The sequence below is a fragment of the Lotus japonicus genome, chromosome 1, assembly GCF_012489685.1.
Source record: "Lotus japonicus ecotype B-129 chromosome 1, LjGifu_v1.2".
In the NCBI taxonomy this organism is placed as follows: domain Eukaryota; kingdom Viridiplantae; phylum Streptophyta; class Magnoliopsida; order Fabales; family Fabaceae; genus Lotus; species Lotus japonicus.
This window is the reverse complement of record NC_080041.1, coordinates 113,860,396-113,885,165: the sequence shown is the minus strand read 5'-3', so window position 1 is coordinate 113,885,165 and position 24,770 is coordinate 113,860,396. Positions and strand designations below refer to the sequence as shown.

Sequence of the window (24,770 nt, the reverse complement as noted above, 5' to 3'; positions counted from 1 at the left end):
TTGAGATCTGAATTTTCCAGAATTTTGGCTTAAAAATTGAAATGAAGATTTGGGTTCGTTTAGGGACAAGTTAGTAGGATCAAGGAATTTATCGTTTGCTGGGAATGAAATAGTGATGATAGGTAATGGCCTTTTATGTTTAGTTTCGTTCATGATTCACTTTACTTTTTCTTTATTTAATGATGAACAAATTCACATGTGATTTGTCTGGTACCTTCTTGAAAATCATTTTCCTAATTTTACCCCTTATTACTATTCACTATACTAGAATTTGATATTAATCCTATTCTTAACGGACTCTTGTGAAATGCAAATTAAAGTTCCATATACTACCCATTACCAAGGGCAGATACTTATTCAATAAAAATTAACATGATGCAACCATTATTGCTTATCATGCTTGGTCAACATGGTTAGGTTAGGGGAACATTATTGCTTATTTGATAACAAGTGATTCCAATGTGGTTATGTTATATATGGCCATTATCTTTGTTAGATAATTGTTTGTGTACATTTTGATTTCTTTTTTATTATTGCAGAAAATGTTGATTGACTTTGGCTTCTTGTTAGTATGTCCACATGCTTTATTCTGTTGATCCAGACCATCAAGCCTGGATGCTGTTAAGACTTGTAATTTTCAACCTACCAAACTTTTCACTCTGTAGTATGATGTTGGTGCTTTAAGCACAAGACCAAAATCCACACTTAATCTATGTGTTGCTTCTCCACAGCTTGTGATTGTTGTGTTTCTATCTTGCTTAGTTCAGTTAAGTTATATTAATCATGGTTCTTCTTTCAAATTATTTTGCTACTCTGTATTTTATTCACCTGCATATTTTTCGAGTAATGTTTAATTTTTAATTTAAATATGATGTTTCTTCTGCCTTTGACAAAATGCTTGATCTTGTTACATGAGGTTCTAATTTGCACAGTGCTTCCGGGTCATAGCTGGGCCCATTTTCTCCAACATGGTTCTGATTTCAAAACACAGAAGCAGATGGGAGGAGCGAAAACGATATGGATGGCAGTAGCTTGGTCATTGTGGCTTGTTGGGATTGGCTCATTATCTTATCAGTTATTTGAATTTGATTTAAGGGGATTGTGATATGAGGTTAGAGAGACTCTATCTTATCTTATAGGTTTAAATAAGACTCTATCTTATTTAATGGGTTTAGATAAGATTCTATCTTATCTTATGGGTTTAGATAAGATGTTTAGATTATCTTATCTTGTAATACTAGAGTTAGTAGTGTCCTATAAATAGATAAGACCTCTAACAATAAAAGTGTGCCATGTGCTAGTGTGCACCAGGTGTGTGCGGAGTGCGCCGCAATTCGACGCTGTGCGAGGGTACACAACAATTGGGCAGTTGAGAGAAACTCTATTGCAGATGTGTGAGACAATTAGGCAGTTGAGAGAAATTGCTATTGTAAACACAATTGATTATTGAGAATCAATAAAGGGAGTTATAGCTACTCTATAGCCGCAGAGGTAGGCATAATTGGCCGAACTGCGTAAACAAAGATTCTGTGTGGTTTATTCGTGCTTTCTCGCTCTATCGTACTGTCTGAATCAAGTTGTGCCATTTCTTTCCCTTCCCAACAATTGGTATCAGAGCGCTTGGTTCGCGGGACCGAGGCTGGTGTGCCGAAAGTATCCTTTGACGGTGTGGTCAGGTGGAGTGTTCTGTTTCTCACGGTGGAGCAAACGGCGGTGCAAGGTTGGATATCTTCCGCTGCGGATAAAGGCCATGAGGATTGCAGAAGTCAGCGAGAGGAGAAACTGACGGATCTAACAGGCACAGAACAAGGTGTTGAGTAAGGTGGAGTTCGAGTGTCAGAGTACAGCGAACATGTTGACCAAGCCAGTCACCACCAATCCCAAAAAAAAATCAAGATTCAAGAAACTGAAGCAACAAATCATCACAAGGGAGTTTGGAATTCGCCAAGGTGGAGATTGTTGAGAATTGGCTCATTAGGAAAATCTGGGGCCCACGGATTTTATTTTGAGGCCAAATATTCGGTTTATTAGGATTTGATTTAATGGGGAACACAATCCCGAAAATCAGGATTCAGGAGCTGAGCAGTTGATCTTCACGAGGGTTAGAGAATTCGCCAAGGTGGAGATTGTTGGGATTGGCTCATTATCTTATCAGTTATTTGAATTTGATTTAAGGGGATTGTGATATGAGGTTAGAGAGACTCTATCTTATCTTATAGGTTTAAATAAGACTCTATCTTATTTAATGGGTTTAGATAAGATTCTATCTTATCTTATGGGTTTAGATAAGATGTTTAGATTATCTTATCTTGTAATACTAGAGTTAGTAGTGTCCTATAAATAGATAAGACCTCTAACAATAAAAGTGTGCCATGTGCTAGTGTGCACCAGGTGTGTGTGGAGTGCGTCGCAGTTGGGCGGTGTGCAAGTGCGCCGCAATTCGGCGGTGTGCGAGGGTACACAGCAATTGGGCAGTTGAGAGAAAGTGCTATTGCAGATGTGTGAGACAATTAGGCAGTTGAGAGAAATTGCTATTGTAAACACAATTGATTATTGGGAATCAATAAAGGGAGCTATAGCTACTCTATAGCCGCAGAGGTAGGCATAATTGGCCGAACTGCGTGAACAAAGATTCTGTGTGGTTTATTCGTGCTTTCTCGCTCTATCGTAGTCTTCTGATACCAATCGATCTCTTCCATTCATAGGAATTCAATGATATTCAAGAATGGTCAAAAGGATGCACTACGAGTTATAGAGATAGCTCAATTACGATCTTGGAATTGGCTAAGAGCAAGGAGTAAAGGATTCCAAGCCTCAACCTATGAGTGGATTGCCAATCAGAGTTTGTGTCTAGGGAATGTGTAAGTACTGCTATGGATCCTGAGGTATATTGGGGAGTTACAAGGATTGCTCTTTGGCTAGTTTATGAGGTGCAGCACTGATATTAATTAATTGTGAAGGGGCAGATTTTGGCTTCTTATGCAGAGAAAGACACGGGCACTCGTTCTGGTGCTGGGAACAGGGGTGGGTACTTTGATGTTGGGATTTAAACTTGCTTAAACTTGTACAGATTCTAGTTCTAATTTCTTTCTCTTTTCTTCTCTTGTACTGGTTTGGTGTACACCTATTACCTCTTATTAATACATATTCTTTTGCTGATAAAAAAAAAATTCTTGCTTTTAAGACTCTCATAAGAAGATCCTTTTGTCAGTATTGGTTATGTTTTAGGGGAAAATCTAATATGCACAAAAATAGCTTTGTGCAACCTTACACAACCAAATAAATTGTCATTTTTACCCTTACTTCAAAATTTAATTCCATCTCCATCCTTTCCATCATCTTCAACCCAAACTCATACACCCAAATCTTGTTTTCAGTTAGTTCAGTGCTATATGCATCGATCCCCTTTCTCGCCATCAATCTCTTCCTCTGGATCATCTTCCTCCTTTCTCCTTCTCCGCTGGTGGCAGAGCCCAGATCTGGGTTGTGGTGTCATGAAGAAGACAGTTCACTGCTCTTCTAGATCTGGTCGCATGCCTTTCCTTTCGTGTTTCTTCTCCCCTCAATCAACGGTGTAAGTGGTGGCGGATTTGGTCCGGTTGTCTACCTCCGGCGAAGGGACCACTTGTATTCTAGGCACTGGTGAAGCCACAAGCTCCAAATCTGCAGAGGGAGGCAGATCAGAGTGGCGTAGTCTCGAAAAGTTTCGATTTTTCCACTCTAATCCCTTATCTCTTTCTTTCTTCTGGGTTTTGGGATCGAGAGTCTAGGTTTTTGGGTTCTCAAATCTAAGTTTTTTTTATTCTGCTGAGCTTCTTGATGGGTTGAAAAGCTTCAAGCTCCGGCGAAAGGACCGACGGAGGAACTTGTGGTGAAACCGTGGGGGTTGGGGATGACTGAAAAGAGGAAAGGTTGAAGGTGGTGAAGGCAGATCTGGGTTTGGGTAGAAGATGATGGAAAGGGTGTAGATGGAATTAACTTTTGAAGTAAGGGTAGAATCAGAGGCGGATTGAGCGCCTGGCCACCTAGGGCAAATGCCCAAGCTCTAACCAAAAAAAAAAATTTCTTGGACCACATCATCTTTTGGGCCCAAAAAAAAATAAAAAAGGGCAAAATTTAAAGGTTGGGGTAAAATTGAGGGACTATTTTATAACAACAAATTTCCTACTCAAATTTTGCCCAGGTTTTACAAAATTTCTGGGTCCGCCTCTAGGTAGAATGGACAATTTGTATGGTGGTGCAAAGAAATCTTTTCCTATATTAGATGCGCCCATGTTTTAGGCTTTATATTTCTCCCTCATCTACATATATTTAAAGAGTTAAATGCGCATATGAAGATTAAAGCAACTGCAAAAGTGTCACTTCCAGGTAATATGAAATTCACACATGTATCCCTCAAGAACTTGCCCGACTCCATCTTTCTTGTCATGATAGCATTCTCAGCAAATTCATTAAATGTTTGTATTGATTTCCTCTGTTTCCTTTCCATGCCCAAGTTGAGAAACCTCATGGCCTGCCACATGCATGCAAGGGTGACAAATCTGAACTACACTCATATTGCGAGAATTTGAAGACCTTGAGGCAAGGTTGACAAAATCGCAAAATGAGTGTAAGAGCATGGATCACAATTCAGGTATGGAGGAGTATTTGGGTTCGTGTCCTGCACTTGAACAACTACATTAGTAGAAATGCCAATTCATGAGATAAGAAAAGCATTGCAACTATGTTTCATGCATTCAAGGTTTTTAGTGAGATTATTCTTCAGCTCTGCTGTGGATTGGATAATAGCATGTTCTTTCTTGCAACTATTTGTAGGTAATGTCATCTTCTAAGTTTCTATTGGTTGCCCTGCCCAATTATGCAACCATATACTCTAAACTTGTACCATACTTTTCTTGTTTATATGTACTTCTACGGGGGGAGGGGGATCCATGATGATTCAAAGTGGAAAAAATGAATTAATGATGAGATTTTTTAGCTATTCCCAAATTATGAACCAAAAAAAAAACATTTACTTTTAGTTGAATTTGCTTTTCTCCATTGTCATGCCTGGTTGGTTGATGTGTCAATCTTGAACTGGGTCTATACTAAGCTGATGTAGCTTGCTGATTATGATTGGGAACAGAACATGTATCATAATAGTTTGAACAAAGTAAGAGAAGAACTCGTAAAGGTACCATCCTCAAACCTCAACTCTAGATGGCTCCTACCATATTCCTTCATAATCATCACTAATTCACTATAACTAGACTCTTTGGGTGGGTAAATTTTTATGGAGCTGTTGTGCAAGCCTGATGCAGATGAAGCTGACTCTTGGCCATCTTGAGCGTCAATAGTGGCTTCTTGCCTCATCAAGGTTACGTTAGAAATTTGTACACTCCTCAGTTATTCCTCAAATTTTCTGATAGTGCCCACAATACATGTAAGATTTCTTGTGGTTTAAATTTGACTCTGAAATGTCCTTTACCCTTTGACAGTTATGAATGAGGTTGAAGCTTTATTTAGCATGTTTAAGAAATTAAACAGTGCAAATAATTGATAATGGCTTCATTCACAAGGTATCTATTTAAGTTAGTCGTGGTACTACGGTTTCCATATTTTTTTCCCTCATAAAATGAACTGATCTTACTTTTCTTTCACATTGACATGGTTTATTTATATTACTGATTTGTCATCATAATTTAGTAGAATTTTGGTGAAACATAATTTTAAGTGCTAGACTCTTCGATCAAGATTTTCATATGCTGAAGGAGCTCGAACTTGCACTTTAATGTTTGCTCATTTTTCCTTGAAATATAAAAATTTCAGCATATTTCTTGATATTTCAAGGAATCTATTAATTTTGGCAGCTATGAAACCAGTTTCTGGCGGTCTAAAACCACCAACAAATGGGTTTACAAAGCCATTGCATATATTGGCTTTTAGCAGCAATAGTAAATACCGGAAATTACCCAAGCATCATATTAGGGGATCGAAAGTGCATCTATTTTTTTTTAAGTAGCGGATCAATATATTAAGTTGAACGCCCGTCAAAAAAAATATATATATATTAAGTTGAACGAGACATAGAAGGCAAAACATCAGCATCAAAGTGCATCTAAATCTATCATAATCTTTTATAATTGATTCAAAAACATTACCTAATCAATATATATTAGAAAAGAACAACTTCTAGCATGATGTGTTGCTCTCACAGGCCAAGTTAGTGACGTGTCGCTCCCAGATTAATTCTCACCTAATATTTTACATGTAAGTTCTTTCTCCTTGGCCCCACTTGCCACATGTGCCCTGATTTTTCCATACCTTATTTCTCCTTAATAAAAAAATACATTTTTAAATTTTAGATTTGATTAGGATTTAGGTTTTTTATTTATTGATTTTATCTTAAGTTATTTTTGATTTCTTTTTAGAGTATTAATTAATTTTTATGGTATTTTTATTGAATTTTCGGATTTTTAATTAATTCCGGATTTTATGAGTTTTTATTGTGATTTGCTAGATTTTGATAGTTTTTATCTATATTTATTTAGTACATTTTTAAATTTTAGATTTGATTAGGATTTATGTTGTTTATTTCTGGATTTTATCTTAATTTATATTATTATTTATTTTTAGAGTATTAATTAATTTTTATGGTATTTTTATTGAATTTTCGGATTTTTAATTAATTCTGGATTTTATGAGTTTTTATTGTGATTTGCTACATTTTGATAGTTTTTAGTTTTCTCTTCTATTGTGAGTTTCTTATTTTATTTTTGAATTATTTTAAGAGTATTAATTAATTTTTATTGAATTTTCGTATTTTTATTTAATTCAGGATTTTATGAGTTTTTATTGTGATTTGCTAGATTTTGGTAGTTTTTATCTATCTTTAATTAGTACTCTTTTAAATTTTAGATTTGATTAGGATTTAGGTTGTTTATTTCTTGATTTTAAAAAAAAAATTCACGTGTCAATTCGTTAGATAGAAAATTCCACGTGTCACTCTCAGGTTTATTCTCATAAAAAAATTTCACGTGTCAATTCGTTAGATAACTTATCTTCTATATTGTGGGTCTTTTATTTTATTTTTGAATTATTTTTAGAGTATTAATTAATTTTTATAGTATTTTTATTGAATTTTTGTATTTTTATTTAATTCAGGATTTTATGAGTTTTTATTGTGATTTGCTAGATTTTTGTAGTTTTTATTTATCTTTAATTAGTACATTTTTAAATTTTAGATTTGATTATGATTTATGTTATTTTTTTATTTAAAAAAAATCCACGTGTCAATTCGTTAGATAGCTTATGTTCTGTTGTGAGTCTTTTATTTTATTTTTGAATTATTTTTAGAGTATTAATTAATTTTTATGGTATTTTTATTTAATTTTTGAATTTTATTTAATTCAGGATTTTATGAGTTTTTATTGTGATTTGCTAGATTTTGGTAGCTTTTATCTATCTTTAATTAGTACCTTTTTAAATTTTAGATTTGATTAGGATTTAGGTTGTTTATTTATTAATTTTATCTTAATTACTTTTTTAAAACTTTTTTTTCTATATGTTTACCAAATTCTACTTCAATATAGAGCTTTCATACAATAGTCCTCCATCATATGATGAATTTAGGCATACCTCAGATTTAATTAAAAAATGATTCAAATTTTCCCTATAATTTTTATAACTATATAAAAAAATTCAAAAATATATAAAATACGAAATATGTATTATATGTCATGCTTGGAATATTTTTTATATTTTAAGTAATTCAAATTTTAATTAAAAAATAATTAAAATTTTAAAATTAATATTCTCTATAATTTTTATTACAATATAAAATAATTCAAAAAAGTACAAAATAAAAATTTCGAACATTGACTTGACTGAATGTAATAAATAAAATAGTGAGTTTTCATGCAAACACTGAAAATAGTGATGTTTGCCCAAAAGTTGATTTTTCCACACCTTACACTAAATAGATTATATAGAAATGATTCTTACATGAGTTTTTCATCAAACATTGACTTGACTGAATGTAATAAATAAAATAGTATATAATTGTTGAAAAAACCACTAATACTTTATCCTTCATTCCATTCTCCCATTCCTTTTATAATTATGCAGATTTAACTTGACAAACCAAGCATTTGAAAGTCATTTTTCCATAGGAATATAAATAAAAGGAGACCATGTAAAAAAATACACAAAAAAATCTACAACTTCTTCTTCCTCTCCCCTCAATTCTTTCACTCCCTCAATCCACTTCATTGACAATGATTAGGTTAATCAAAACATACACAGATCAATGTTTCACCTCCTATAACATAGGACACAAATTTTAGATGCAAATTAAGAAAAACGAATAAAATAGAATCACATACAAAGGAGAATCAGAAAACATAAAAAACAAATCAAAATATTGCAAAATTCCATATAGAATATAAAATGGACTCACCATCCATGGCTTCCAAAGAATCTCTTTTGGTGGAATATCTATAAAAAAAAAACCTGAATAAAAGAATTTGAAATTAGCATGGCAAGTGATGAACGAAATTGACCTTGAAGTCAAACATGAGTGAATGAAAGTTAAAGATAAAGTAAAATAAAATTGAAAAAAACCATAACATATTATGCAAGCAAAGGAAGAAAATAATTTGAAACCTCCATCTGCAACCTTCCCAATCAGTCCAAGGCAGCAAATCGGAGGGATGCGATTCCAAGTCGATGGCAAAGTGGTTCCGTTGAGAGATGAGACGATTTTGTGGGGGTGGTTCCGTTCAGTGGAGAGATGAGATGAAAATTGCTTGGAGGAGATGAATTCCATGGAGGAGATAGTGGAGGTAGGCAGGGTTTTAAGAGGGTTTTTGCTGATGGGATATATTATTGATTTAAATCACTTATCACAGATTTTATATTAAGATAAAATCATGAAATAAACAGCATAAATCCTAATCAAATCTAAAATTAAAAAATGTATTAAATAAATATAGATAAAAACTATCAAAATCTAGCAAATCACAATAAAAACTCATAAAATCCGGAATTAATTAAAAATCCGAAAATTCAATAAAAATACCATAAAAAATAATTAATACTCTAAAAATAAATAATAATATAAATTAAGATAAAATACAGAAATAAACAACATAAATCCTAATCAAATCTAAAATTTAAAAATGTACTAAATAAAAATAGATAAAAACTATTAAAATCTAGCAAATCACAATAAAAACTCATAAAATCCGGAATTAATTAAAAATCCGAAAATTCAATAAAAATACCATAAAAATTAATTAATACTCTAAAAATAAATCAAAAATAAATTAAGATAAAATCAAGAAATAAAAAACCTAAATCATAATCAAATCTAAAATTAAAAATGTATTTTTTTTATTAAGGAGAAATAAGGTAAGGAAAAATCAGGGCACATGTGGCACGTGGGGCCAAGGAGAAAGAGCTTACATGTAAAATATTAGGTGAGAATTAATCTGGGAGCGACACGTCACTAACTTGGTCTGTGAGAGCGACACGTCATGCTAGAAGTTGTTCTTTTCTAATAAAGCAAGTTTCATTTGAATTAGCATGAGTTCATATTAATTCATGTTAAAGTTGGACAACAATCAGGAATAGCACCTAGGATTGCTGCTGATTTGGAAGCAAGTTTCATTTGATTTTTTAATTAGAAATAAATATGATTTAAATTCAAAATGTGATATCTTCTTACTTTATGAAGTGTTTTTTTATGTCAAAGAACAGACTCTGGTTGCAGTGAAAACTAAATTTGCATATGATGTTAGGTATTGTGTGGAACTTGTGAGTGTGTTTGTGGATAATTTATAAGAAAAGCGGGGGTGATAGTGAGGTAGAGAAATTTGAGAGAGATTTTAATGTAAATGAGGATTTTTCTTTCTTATGAGATTGGACTTTTAATCCTTATCCACACCATTCAAAATTTCCATTATTAATACTATTATTTTCGACACTTATGTCACTGACAAATAATAATTAGGTTCTGATGTAATGTATATTCTTTGTAACGGAGAATTAAGTAGTTGTTTTTAAGAGTCTTTTGTATATAATTCAGATGCAAACAGTATGCACTCAGCTATCACTTGAGCACTAGAGCAAGTAAAGGGAGCATACTACGATTGCTTTACTATTCTGAATTTTTTTTATCGCAGAAATGCTCCGGTAAGTACAACAAGCTCAAAAGCAGAATAGCATGATGAAACTACTAGATATTATTAATGAACCAAACCTTTCAGTTCCAAACTGTCAAGACCTTCGCTAGAAATTTGTTCTAAAGTACGCCCATTAGTACTACTATAAGAGCAAAGCAACATGCTTCTTATATTGGGAGATAGACAAAAGCAGAGGTTGCCTTAGTAAGCTTTCTCACCTGGATCAACAAAAAAACCACTGAAACTCGATCGATGAAAGTTGGAATGGCAAGGTTTACTCTTAAAGTCTTCGGCAGGAGGAGGATACAAGAGATCGACCTTGAAGCAAGCAAGGTATGGTGGGTGTCATCATCTTCATCGATATTACCCACCAGATAGACTTGAGAAAAGACTTTCAGGCATCCTGAGAGTAAGGAGAAGCTGGATCTAAATGTATTAGAAATAGCCTAAAAGCTTTTATATATAGGAAGAATATTTTACATGAAAATACTTCTACATAAAAATAAATGTTAATAAGATTTCATCGGAATTTTTTTTGTTACAAGAAAAACATAATATAATATAGTTTGATGTTAATTTTTTAATACATAATAATATAGTCCACTTTAATTTTTTTGTACAAATTATTATAGGAGTTAAATTCTCCTACGGGAAGAAATATATTTTAACAAGAAAGTACCTTCATTAAGTATTAATTAATGTATCAAATACAATAACAAATTTCGCGGTACATTCTTTTTTTTCTAAGATTAAAATGTGTACTGAATGCTTTATTGGTGATTCTTCATATCTATAATTTGTGTTATTGTCTTTAGGCTCATGAAGAATGTGAAACGACTTCATGTTGATATCGGTCAAACTTAGTTTATTTTATTGTGTAAAAAATGAACTCGCATAATCACGTACATAAAGTATCTTTTCTCTTTTTTTCATTGTAGATTAAATCAGCTATTGTTTATTAGCCATCATTAAACCACATCCCCTAATATATTTTGCATAATTTGAGATTTGGTTAACCAATTTTTTTATTAGTTATTCAATTGTACGAAGTTCAATCTATGCAACAAGGGTTTTAATTTAAGACTTTTTGTCCACTTTGCTCATCATTTCATACTCTTCTATTTCATCAGTTGTTTATTATATTTTTAACTAGGAATTTAGCCCGGTTCCGTGCAATGCACGGACGAGCAGTTCTTCAATTTATCATTTTTATTCAATAATTTTATTTAAGTCCATAATCTAATTAAATCACATACCAATTATTGTAACCTTTACTGTATTTAGAAACCATAGCCAACATTGATGCTAACACTTTTAAAATATTCAAGGAAAATATAAGCTAGCAGAAAGTACAACAATTAAAGAAAAAGTCTTTAACATAGCAAAAAAAGGATAGATAAAAGTAACACGATCTTCATGCTAGACAACTACACGGTGAAAACATGAACCCTAAAACTATTTGACTGCACCATCCTCCACATCTGCATCTTATGCTTTGCAACATAATTTCCAAGCCTCTCAAACTAACTCTTGTAGAATTGATACCACGATGCACGGACGAACAGTTCTTCAATTTATCATATTTATTCAATCAATTTGTTTAACTCCATCTATTTAAATCACATACCAATTATTGTAACCTTTACTAATCACAACACAAAATATGACTTAACCGAAACATAGACATCAACGACTAAATATAAACATTAATATGTATAACAAAAGTTGTATTTTCATTTATCTTTATCAAAATAACTTGAACACAATTACAATGTTAAAGTTTCTGTTATAAATATACGAAGCCTCATAGTGAAAATGATGAAAATCTCTTCACAATAGGGTATGGTCAACAATATACATATATTCAGAAAGAAATTTCAGTGTCAAATACACATCAAAAAACACAGAAAGTACTAATTTCCTTATTGTACAAACAGACTCAAGCAATTGACCTACTTACACAAGAAAATTGCCCCACGCTAGTCATGTAAACAAATGATGATCAAGTGAAAAAATTATTTTAATCTAGTTCCAAGTATGATTACCTTTGAGAGCAGTTGAGGATGGGTACATGAAAATCATGATTACTGTTACTTTTGTAGTACTAATTAGTACATTATATGTACTGATAAGTTAAATAAGTAAATATCTTACCTGGATGCACAAAGAAGAAGAGATTAGAAAATAAAATTTGTCAAATACCTACTTGTCACATGATATAAGATATACAAAGAGATTGGGGTAAAGGTCTTTTCTTTGTGTTCGGCAATTAGCAGCAACAACGACACTGACGCGAAGCCTAACTGCTACACAAAGTGGGACGAACACAAGTTTGTCCATTGTTGAACAGGAAACAAAACAAAGTTCAGATCACAAACAATAGAAGGCTGAAAAGGGAAGGGGAGAAAGTGAATCAAATTAAAAGGGAGAGAATAAGGAAATTAATTTTATTATGACAAATTCACGTCTCTGGGAAAAGAAAAACAAAGATCATAGACCTGCCCTAACATTTAATAAAACTTTAAATTTCCTCATTCAACAAAAAATATTGGGCCGCCCAGAGTTTCAGGAAATTAATTGGTCCACAGAGCTAATTTCTAGTTAACCAAAAAAAAATTAACATACTTACGAAAAAAAAAAGAATAACATAAGTTTCATAAAAAAAAACTCAACACAATTAGGACAAATGAAAAAAAATCATGCCTCACTCAATCCACATGAAATAAGTGGACCATCACAACATTCAAGTAAAATACCTATCTTACTTTTTTTTAGAAATATCCTAGTTATCAAATAATGTTAATACATAATTTATCCACAAGCTTCGAACCCTGTACCATTCACACTTAACCCTTATGATCCCCTACGTCAAATTAGTCCTATCACTTCGGCTAACATTCGAAGAAAAACCTAACTTTCACTTCATATTGAATTCCAAAGCTAAATAATATCAACTCTAAAATACTATGACATATAATAAGAAATATATTCCAATCTTCAAAGTGAATCAAAAATATACTCTTAATAGATCTATTTGTAACAGTGTTTAATCCACAAACTTCGAACCCTGTATCATTCACACTTAACACTTCCGATCCCCTACGTCAAATTAGTTCTATCACTTCGGCTAACATTCGAAGAAAAACCTAACTTTCACTTCATATTGAATTCCAAAGCTAAATAATATCAACTCTAAAATACTATGACATATAATAAGAAATATATTTCAATCTTCAAAGTGAATCAAAAATATACTCTTAATAGATCTATTTGTAATAGTGTTTCATCCACAAGCTTCGAACCTTGTACCATTCACACTTAACCCTTTCGATCCCCTACGTCAAATTAGTCATATCACTTCGGCTAACATTTGAAGAAAGACCTAACTTTCACTTCATATTGAATTCCAAAGCTAAATAATATCAACTCTAAAATACTATGACACATAATAAGAAATATATTCCAATCTTCAAAGTGAATAAAAAATATACTCTTAATAGATCTATTTGTAATAGTGTTTCATCCACAAGCTTCGAACCCTGTACCATTCACACTTAACCCTTCTGATCCCCTACGTCAAATTAGTCCTATCACTTCGGCTAACATTCGAAGAAAATCTAACTTTCACTTCATATTGAATTCCAAAGCTAAATAATATCAACTCTAAAATACTATGACATATAATAAGAAATATATTTCAATCTTCAAAGTGAATCAAAAATATACTCTTAATAGATCTATTTGTAATAGTGTTTCATCCACAAGCTTCGAACCCTGTACCATTCACACTTAACCCTTCCGATCCCCTACGTCAAATTAGTCCTATCGCTTCGGCTAACATTCAAAGAAAATCTAACTTTCACTTCATATTGAATTCCAAAGCTAAATAATATCAACTCTAAAATACTATGACATATAATAAGAAATATATTCCAATCTTTAAAGTGAATCAAAAATATACTCTTAATTGATCTATTTGTAACAGTGTTTAATCCACAAGGTTCAAACCCTGTACCATTCACACTTAACCCTTCCGATCCCCTACGTCAAATTAGTCCTATCACTTCGGCTAACATTCGAAGAAAAACCTAACTTTCACTTCATATTGAATTCCAAAGCTAAATATATCAACTCTAAAATACTATGACATATAATAAAAAATATATTCCAATCTTCAAAGTGAATCAAAAATATACTCTTAATAGATCTATTTGTAATAGTGTTTCATGCACAAGCTTCGAACCCTGTACCATTCACACTTAACCCTTTCGATCCTCTACGCTAAATTAGTCCTACCACTTCGGCTAACATTCGAAGAAAAAAATAACTTTCACTTCATATTAAATTTCAAAGCTAAATAATATCAATTCTAAAATACCATGACATGTAGAAAATACCATGACCAAAAGTATGTAAAAACATACATATAGAAAAATCAATGAAGCTAACCTTCTCCATCTCTAGAGTCCTTTGCAAATCAACGGTCGTGACACCACATTGTCTTGAAAATGCTCTATATCGTTCAGACTTCGCCAGGATCTCAAAACCCAAGATACGAAGAAAGAAAAGCTGATCTTTTTTTCTTAAACTAATAACATCGAGTGAATTATACCCCAAAGAAAAAAGAGAGAGAAGAAAATGGTCAGGAAATCAGCTGCAAGCCCACAACCCAGAATGAAACACTTAATTGTGGAGGAAACAGAAAATAAATCAGTTTGCTATTGTCTACAAAATTTTGGACCAAGCAACAACTGAATTATGGGAGTGCAAAGATAATCCACATTGGCTTTTTATATTCAGACAACCAATACACATGAGGACTCGATTAGAAAAGTAGGTAACCTGGACACCTATGATATATTTTACCAATAAACAGCTACCATTGAAAATTTTGCTATAGAAACGTAGATTCGGCCGTCAAAAAGTAAAATCAAAATTGCAATCTGAAAAACAACATGAACACATTTCATTTAATCACAATCTGTTACAGAGGTGGGCTGCTAAATAAGTTAGCTTAAAAAGTCATTCCCAAATATAAAAAATCATCTCTTTTGTGACTCAGAAGTATTGGTATTGGGTAAGTTGACTTTTAGCATAACATCTTCTTGGGATGAATTTGCAGGTCTTTGACTCATCAAACTCCAACAATTGCACAAGTAAAAGCGAAAAAAGTTGTGAGAAATTAGCTTTTCAGAATCTGCTATCTCTGCATGCATTCCTCAAAGCCAAGTATGTTGCAGCCTTTATTTCTTCCTTGTGTTGATTACTTCCACCTGAACCATGGAAGCTGCTTATGTCGTCTCAAACAAATCTTCAGATTCCTTGATTTTTCCACTTAGAGATGCAAACCCTTCTGTCAGTATCATTTGAATCTGAAATTGAGACTTCTACCTTTTTCATGTGAGACATCATTCTCAATGGCTTTTTGCTCTACCGCTTTTGCTTTTACAGCTTGTTTGCAAGAAAAGCTCTAGCTTCTGCTCCATTTCTTCTTCTAATTTTTCCTCAAGGGAAGCCCAGGGACGTTTCTTCTTCAGAAACTTGTTGTAGTGTCTCTACAGTTTCACAAAGAGAGAGAGAGAAAAAGAAGTTCAAAAGTTCAGCAAATGAAAAAAAAAACAATGGTGACAACTATATTATTGAACTAATCCACCATGAGCAAGCTCCACCTGTAGAGATACAAATTTCAACAATATCAGCAATTCATTGAAGCTATCTTGTTTTTCCCCCAACTTTTGGTAGGAGTAATTGTAGTTGTCAGAACAATAAAGCTTGTAATTATAAGATATAACCAACCCATAAACGGTGACCATCAAAATCATAACCATTGCACCCACGAATTGCATCCTCAACATCTTGAGTGTCTTCAAACTGCAATACAATGCCCTCAATTAGGATAAACCAAAATATAAAGAAATAGACAGAAATTCATATCAAACTTTGTAGATGCAGACACACCTCTACAAACGCATAGCCAGGAGGCCTTGGCGGAACATTTAGGTCAATATGAGTTATTTTTCCATACTACAAATACAAAGTGAAATTTATAAGCATATAACAACCAGCCTGATAATCAAGAAACAGCGTAGAAAAACCCAATATAAAATTAATCGCGCAGTAGACAGACTACAATAAACAATTAATAGTCATGCATCAATAATGCATCCGACCTACACTATCCCAAAAGGGACCCGGTAAAATGGTATCTAACAGCAATCACCATGCATTACGAATAGTGATTCTTACGAATAGTGATTCCAAGGGATTGTTTTAATAAATAGTAGATGCGCAAAAAGCTCCAACCGTCCAAAAGTTATCATTTGCCTAATGAGAAAGTGAATAGAAATGAGTTCATACTTGGACTTTGTGTGGTAAAGGACAAAAAGAAGCCATAAGAGTGAAATAGTATAGTCGTCAAACAATTTGGTTTACTCATTCAATTCAAACAAAACCCGCCAACCATCTTGGCCTATTTAGAATGGGGCTCCACAATGCAATTATCATAAGAAAAACCTAATGAACCTCCCCTTTCAAGTTTCAAAACTCGCCATAGAAACCACTGCTCTATGAATGGTCAGCAATTCGAGTTCATAATGACTTTTTTAGAGCTAAAACTAATGAGCAAATGCAATAGCAATATTAAAATGTACATGGCAGAAGACAAAATTCAGGCATATATATTCGGGCAAGAATTTTAGGCTATTAAACTCTCCTCAGCATAATGCAATCAGCTCTTGTAGAATAATACCGATGGAGTGAGATGCAACTATCTCATTAGTCAGATCCGGTGCGAGCAAAAAGTAGGGACAAATTTGTTCTTCCAAAACCAAATGAATTTGGCATAGCTACTCCAATTGGCATCTCCTCGGAAGTAGTCAATGGCATGAAACCATCACTGAATACAGGATGTGGCTTAGTTAAATTAAGAGTTAATTGAGCAATTCCCTGCGATATGAACATCATAGGATACTCTATTAGATTAAGCATATAGGGTCTCTGGCTATAGCATGTAGATTAAGACAAAAGTAATAGTATGTGCAAAAATGCTTCGCCACAACTTCAATGATTCAAGTACATAAAACGCGAAAAATTTCATTACATGTCGTATTGCCAAAACTGTAAATATTGCTTCAACAGCTCCAGCAGCACCTCGAAATGACCAATAGCCCCCTGAAAACAGATTTTATGGAAATGTCATGGACATGATCCAGCATGAATTGAAAGAAAAGCTTACCAAAAAAAATGTATTGTAAGAAAAATGAATTATCAATGTATCATTGTTCACTCCATCCAAATAAGTTAAAAAAAAAAAGTAAAACAAAACCTCCATCCCCATGGATGAGTTTCATCTAAGAGGGACAACACTCAGATTAGACCGCTAATCAGATAAACATATAATTTATTTGTCATACAGTTTGCAATCACATTTACCTTGGTGGAAGAGAAGGCTAAAGAAGATGAGTTAGCATGATTAGAGAATATGGTTTTGATAGCATTTGCTTCTATTGCATCACCTGTATAGAGGATTTTGGTGAGATAGTTGATGAAATAACCACAAACATCAAGATCTTAAGTATCCAAAATAATAAATACCCAGGCTTAAATTGCTGGAATCAGTGAGGGTTCACTTCACTTGCCCAAAGTAGTAGGTGTAGCATGCGCATTTATATAATGTACATCAGAAGGATGGAGACCTGACTGCAATTTATGAAAAAACAAACATTTCAAATAAAGATTTTCAAGACTGTGGCTAAGCCATGAATGAAGAGAGCAAACAAAAGTACAATGTGCCAGAAGAGTTGAACACTTAATGATTAAGACTTAATTTATGCTACAGGCATCTAGAACAGTCTCAAATAATAAATGCCAAAGGTGCGGAAATATCTACTCTTGAATATGATAATTTGATTTACTTTCAAAATTAGTTAACATCCCACCAATACTGATTCTAACAACGGTTTGGTCATCTGGTGTACAAACTTATTGCAGTGAGAGTGAAAGTGAAAAGGGATTATATCTCTACATTTATATTTATATGACAAATCCTGAATACCAAAAAAAAAAGGTGGAGTAACAGATACCTGTCTTACAGCGCGAGTCATGGCCAAAATAGCATCTCTTCTATATATAATGGCCTTTGAAATTCGCAACCGGGTTGCATTTCACGAAGCTGGTACCAGGTGACTGATTTTTTCTCTGCCCAATAATTTATGTTGTGAGGCCCTCAAGTTCCCCCCTCCAGAGTCTAACCTTGCTCACCCTGCAACAGTCTTGATTGCCATCCTCCTAGAAGGAGAAAGCTATGATCATTTCAAAACCAAAACCAAAAAATCAAAGAGCGAGAATGAGAATCACTATTTAAAACAAAACACCAGAACCGTCACTAAACAGAAAAAGTATAGAAAACATACATTGGCAATGTTGTCGCGCTTCCAAAGAGGTAAGAAAAGTCAATTTGCGAATTGAAGTAATAACTGGATTAGCTGCCAATATAAGTCAAATGAAGAAGGATTAGGCACAATGCATAAATCAAGCCACAAGAAAGTTAGTATAAATGCATTTACTACCAAGTTTTACACAAGTTTCTTTCCCAAGTAATGATCAATGTGCTAAATCTGTGGCTCCTCATACAACTCTCCAATCTCAGTACTAAGTTCTTCTGCAGATTGAAAATCCTTACCACAAGGTTTCTCCACAACATCTAATAAAAGGAAGCAAATGAAATCATTAACAAACAAAATCAGATTCAGGATAATAACCAGGAATATAAATTGCAAAAGAGATTAGTAAATCCAGGAATGCTAAAGGCACAAACAGTTGTGAGCATATGAGAAGCAAGCAATTGCAATCACTTAGGGGAGAAAAAAATGGTTGGAGAGAGACCTAGAATGAGCAACCTATGGTGGTCCAGTTGAAATAGTTGAAACACACAATTGTCCTAGAATCTAAAATCCATATAACAAACAAACTAATCCATAAAAGGCATGGAATATTACTTTTGAGAGAGGTTGGTGGTGACGGAGTGAAGGAAGAGAAAATCTCCAAGTTGGAGTACCACATGCCAATACCCGCACGCCATTGAGCAAGCCCCAAAGCAAGAGCTGCATCCAAAGAGAAGAGACAATAAGAAAATGTAAAGCAAAAATAGAATTAACAAATTGGGGAGGTGAGAAATGAGAGAAGAACATCACTTTCATTTACACTCATCATTGGAATAAACTATATTCTGATATAAGAAAATGAATGAATTTCCTTTATTCATAGCTTCACATCATTAAAGCAATCAATAAAATTAGCAGCCCTTGAGGAGAAATTCTTGACCCAAGGAGCATAGAAACAGAGCCAATAGAGCAAGGCTCCCACCATAACAGTTTGGTATGATGTATTAGAGCAATACCAGTAAGAAATTACATCTTAGAATACTGATCAGATAAAAAGTGAAAGCACAAGCAGAAATACAACCAGCCAGTATTAAGTTTCCATTAAAGTGAAGTGGTTGAGTTTAAGAGGACTCAAACTTCAAACTTTAGTTTTTCTGTATTTTCGCGTTTGTGTGCCTTTCAGCAGCAGCAGTAGCAGCCTACATACAGAGGAGGACCAGTCTATGACCTTCTTATTTGTAATGGTCAGACATTGCATCTATAACCATTTTCTATTTCAATCAGTCAAAACATACAGAAACGTGGAATAAATGTGAAGCAAATGTGTATAAGTGGAGAAAAAAGTAGTTTATTTTAACCAAATACATACAAAGAAAAAAGTAGTTTCTTTACAAATTAATTAGTCCCCCTTCCATGATCATAAATTTAATCCACGATAACATTGACATCCCCATAACTGATATTGAGGAGCTATTTTCCCAGTACAATAAAAAAGAAAAAAGGTAAAATCAAATAACTCATTCATCTATGTATCAATGAATTTCTAGGTTGCATCACCAAAAAAATGGGAAATTGAATTGAAAGAAAACAATAACAAAAACGTACCTGATACACTAAAGCTCTGGAGGGGAAGACATCAGGGTAATGAACAAACATAGGGGGTATTTATAGAGATTACAAAGGGAAAAGGCCATTACACTATCACTCTACAGCTAGTAGGAGGTTATTTAAATTTTAATAGGGTAACTATTTGAAGGATGATGGAAGTCTGTGATCTTACTTGAAACGTGATGAATTGAATAAAAGAAGCTAACTTGTTGCTACACGATTGGCTCCACCGTTACATCCGTACAGTCCTCATCTGACATAAACCAGCGCCGAGCAACACCTTCAATGACGAAATCAGCGAACAGAAGGCGCAACCTATTCAACACGCTTCTCTTCTCCTTCAGAGTCTACCCACTGCCCTTACACCCATGATCTACTCTCAACCTAACCCATACAACAGTGAGAGAAACCTAACATCATGACGATACACTGGTGAACGGAAGGCACAACAAACACTCTTCCCCTGTAACATCTCCATCTTCTGGGAGTTGGGTTTGGGGTCTCCCCTATGGGGCTGCGCGCCCCACCCTTTTTTTTTAAACCCAAAAGTGCCCTACGGAAAGGTACTTTCCGTATTTAATTTAACTGAATACGGAAATGTACTTTCCGTATTATATTTTGATGACTACGGAAAGGTATTTTCCGTATTTAACTCTGACAGGATTCCCCCTTTTTCCACCATTACTCCTCCCTCACCAACCTTCACCAACCCCTCACCAGCCCCCCTGAACCTCCTCAATGCCTCCAGACCACCCTCTCTCTCACCCTCTCCTACCTCACTTTCATTCCCAAGCTCTCCACCACCATCCACTCCTTCATTTCCCAAGCTCTCCACCACTACAACAAGTGTTGTAGTAGAGGTAAGTCTATGTGTTTATTTGTTGTTATTTTGTAGGACTAAGTAGTGGAAGTAGTTAGATTAAGTAGTTTAAGTAGTTAGATTAAGTAGTTTAAGTAGTTAGAAGGATGGGTTTTTGAATTCTGAGTCGTGATATAATACGGATTGTTATCTTCCGTATTGAATATGGAAAGGTACTTTCCGTATTCAGTATGGAAAGTAACAATCCGTATTCGGTATGGAAAGTAGATTTCCGTATTGAGTATGGAATGTAACTTTCCGTATTCTCTTCCAGGGATGACAGATTCATTTTTCTTTGGTGAGTCACAATTGATTGAAGCTGGATTTCACAATGGTCAACCTGAAGAGGCCACTACAGAGGTGCCACCACCAGCATTTGTGCCCCCGTGTATAAGTATAGATGTCTCGCATTTATTTGCAACTGATCAGGTATTCTTTGAACATATTTTTGCATTGTTTTGAGAGTGTAATATATCAATTCTTATTATGTCTTGATCACCCTTGTAATCAATTCTTATTATTATAACAGATTTTCCCTACCCGTGATGATCTTATCAATTGGGTTCATGGAATTGCGATTGAAAATGGATATGTTACGTTGATCACAAAGTCAGATTATGGTGGGAATGGAAGCAGAAAAGCTTATGTCATGTTGGGGTGCGAGAAGCATGGTAAATATGTTCCTTATAGAGACCCTGACCTTGTTGAAGGGACGAGATCACAAAAGACAGGTTGTCCTTTTAGACTAAAAGGACGACCTAGGAAAAATGGCATAGATAGAGATTGGCGGCTAAAGGTGATGGAAGGTATACACAACCATGAACCAGCTAGGTCACTACTTGGGCACAATTTTGTTGGTCGTCTAAAACCCGGAGAGAAGGAGCAAGTGGGAAAAATGACAAGGAGTTGGGTTCCACTGAGAAAGATGTTGTTGACTTTGAAGGAAAACAATCCTTCAAACTTGACTACCATATCTCAGATTTATGGTGTTTGCAAGAGGTTAAGAAAATCCCTCCGCGGGGGATTGACAGAAATGCAACACTTGTTGAAGAAGTTGGACGGTGACAAGTATGTCCACTTTGAAAGACATGAGCCTGGATCGGAAGTCATTAGGGATGTATTTTGGGCTCATCCAAATGCTATCAAACTGTTCAACACATTTCCATATGTAGTGATTATGGATTGCACATACAAGACAAACAAATATGCAATTCCCTTGCTTGAGATTGTTGGACTGACTTCCACAGATAAGACATACTCCATAGCCTTTTGCTACATTGTTAATGAGGGCACAGATGACTACGTTTGGGCACTGGAGTGTATGAAGTCTCTATTAGCTGATCAAGCCATGTTGCCTAAGGTGATTGTTACTGACAGGGATCTTGCCTTATTGAGTGCTGCTAAGCAAAGCCTTCCTAACACTACACATTTATTATGCTTGTGGCACATCAACAAGTGTGTTTTGGCAAAGTGCAAACTCTATGTTGGCACAGATGATTTTGCTGAGTTGGTTATGATGAAGTGGGCAGAGGTGGTGGATGCTGCAACAGTTGAAGAATTTGAAGTGAAATGGATGCAATTGTTTAATATGTGCAAGGCAAAATACAGCAACTTTACCTCCTATTGTTCTACTACATGGTTGGTTCACAAGGAGAAATTCGCCAAGGCATGGACAAATCATGTGATGCACTTTGGAACAACAACAAGTAACAGGTAAAAAAATTACATGAGCTTAATTTATGCGTTGTTTGTTCATTTGATAGATTGTTGTTAATAAGATATCTATTTGTTGTTTGCAGGGCTGAGGGTGCACATGCCAGTTTGAAGAAGATGTTACGGGATTGCAAGGGTGACCTGGCCACTTCATGGGATGCGTCGCATAGTTTGACATGTAATCGACATACTGAAATATTAGCATCGTTTGAGCGCAGTATTCACAGAATTGATCACATTTTCATGTTCCCATTTTACACAAATATTAGAGGATTTGTGTCAAACAAATGCCTGCAGCTCATCGACGATGAACATATAAGAATGAAGTCCTACGGCGGATGCGATTGCTTGTTGAGAGAGACTCATGGACTACCTTGCGGTTGTGAACTTGCAGGTCACCGGTCAACCACTCTCTTGTCAATTAATTCTATTTGTTATTGAAAGTGACACTTTTGTGAACTTGCAGGTTATGAAAGAATTCCATATGAGTCAATTCATCCATTCTGGAAGAGACTGAGTTGGGAGCATGTACCTGAACCTGTTGCAGATACTACCAGCAACCATATTTGCGGCATGAACCATGGAGATATGAAACCAGAAGTTGAGGCATTGACACATTATTTCAGTTCTTTGGATACTGGAGGGCAGAGTATGGTAAGGAGGAAGCTTCAAGCGATCTATTGTCCTGAAAGCAGTTCACTTTGTACTCCTGCGGTTAAGATAAGGTCCAAGCGCACTCTTAAGGCGAATGAGAAAATACCACCTAAGAATAAAGCAATAGGATCCTTGACTCGTGATCTTTCAGGTTTTGAACATGTTGATAGGGAGATCAGAGAGGCAAAGAAGGTTTCACAACCACCAAAGAAGAAGAAGCGTGTGAAGAAGTCTGATACAAGCTATTTCATGGGTCATTTTCCAGCCTTTTTCCACCCATATATACAAACAGTTCAGAATGTTGAGGATGATGGTAACTGTGGCTATAGAGCCGTTGCTGCATTACTCGGACTACCATCAGGTGAGGAAAGTTGGTCATGGGTTAGGGCAGCGTTGATAGAAGAACTTGAACGACACAGAGGGTTGTATGATGAAATGTGGTCCAGACATGTGGTTAATGCCTTACATTCCCGACTCACTCTTCCTCCTGGTGATCCGGCTACCGAGGATAAATGGATGCAACTGCTAGAGATGGGATACCTTGTAGCAACCAGGTTCCAAGTGGTTTTCATATCCATCTCCTCTACGGGTTGTTGGTCATACCTTCCACTAAGAGGAGAAGGTCCACCGGATGTACATCCTGTTATAGCTGTTGGTCATGTGATTAATCACTTTGTACAGGTATTTTTTGATTGAGTACACTAATATCCAATTGGTGAATTGATTTGTTGTATTTGCAAGTTATCTAATTTTATTGTTATTCTCTATAATGTAGCTCCATCTAACTCCTGGACATTCTATGCCGCCAATTGCTCTCCAGTGGGAACGGTATGTTGATCCTACATCAGTAAGCTGGTGCGCCCCATATGGTACACGTTTAGGAAGATTCACATCAGAATACGAAGCTTGGCTTGTTACTTTTGGTGTTCCTCTTATTCACCAAAGCTATGTAGACATCACCTCAGATTGACACCACACTTTTGTGTGATATTCATTTGTAAACGCTCTGTAATATTAATCTGATGGGCCTTGCCTTTATGATGTTCATTTGTTGCTTTTAATAATATTAATTTGATGGTCATTGTTATATTGATGGGCCTTATTATTTTGAATCAGCATCAGGGATAATTAACATAGACAACCACTCTGTCATCAGAGTCCTGTCATTTTCATCCACCCCATCATCAGAGTCCTGTCATTTCCAACCACCCCATCATCAGAGTCCTGTCATTTCCAACCACCCCATCGTCAGAGTCTTGTCATTTTCATCCACTAAATGACGAACTTGAAACCTGACATTACTATCTACCACCAACCAACCCCAACCACACTTGTATTATCCACCAAACACCATAAATCTTTTGACCATTCTGCTATAAATCTCTCTGGGTT

General features: G+C 34.7%; 1 protein-coding gene and 1 long non-coding RNA gene across 8 annotated transcripts; one reads left to right on the top strand and one right to left on the bottom strand.

Annotated features, from left to right (window-relative positions):
• Nucleotides 1–15,107: 15,107 nt before the first annotated feature.
• On the bottom strand, nucleotides 15,108–20,684 carry LOC130729464 (uncharacterized). 7 transcript variants are annotated; one of them, XR_009015998.1, is made up of 12 exons: nucleotides 20,150–20,684; nucleotides 19,160–19,264; nucleotides 18,731–18,864; nucleotides 18,575–18,646; nucleotides 18,245–18,463; nucleotides 17,757–17,861; nucleotides 17,595–17,677; nucleotides 17,263–17,333; nucleotides 16,912–17,108; nucleotides 16,122–16,187; nucleotides 15,833–16,034; nucleotides 15,108–15,718 (listed from the first exon to the last, which is right to left on the bottom strand). It is a non-coding gene; the product is annotated as an uncharacterized LOC130729464 (long non-coding RNA). The 7 variants fall into 7 exon arrangements; XR_009015995.1 differs by having other exon boundaries at nucleotides 15,108–15,832; nucleotides 15,960–16,034; XR_009015999.1 differs by having other exon boundaries at nucleotides 15,960–16,034.
• A 1,081-nt stretch (nucleotides 20,685–21,765) lies between these two features.
• On the top strand, nucleotides 21,766–24,578 carry LOC130729463 (PKS-NRPS hybrid synthetase cheA-like). Its single transcript, XM_057581241.1, has 4 exons — nucleotides 21,766–22,724; nucleotides 22,811–23,118; nucleotides 23,191–24,059; nucleotides 24,154–24,578. The coding sequence occupies exons 1-4, from the start codon at nucleotides 21,811–21,813 to the stop codon at nucleotides 24,346–24,348; spliced, it is 2,286 nt and encodes a 761-aa protein (XP_057437224.1). The 5' UTR covers nucleotides 21,766–21,810; the 3' UTR covers nucleotides 24,349–24,578.
• The last annotated feature ends 192 nt before the right edge of the window (nucleotides 24,579–24,770 follow it).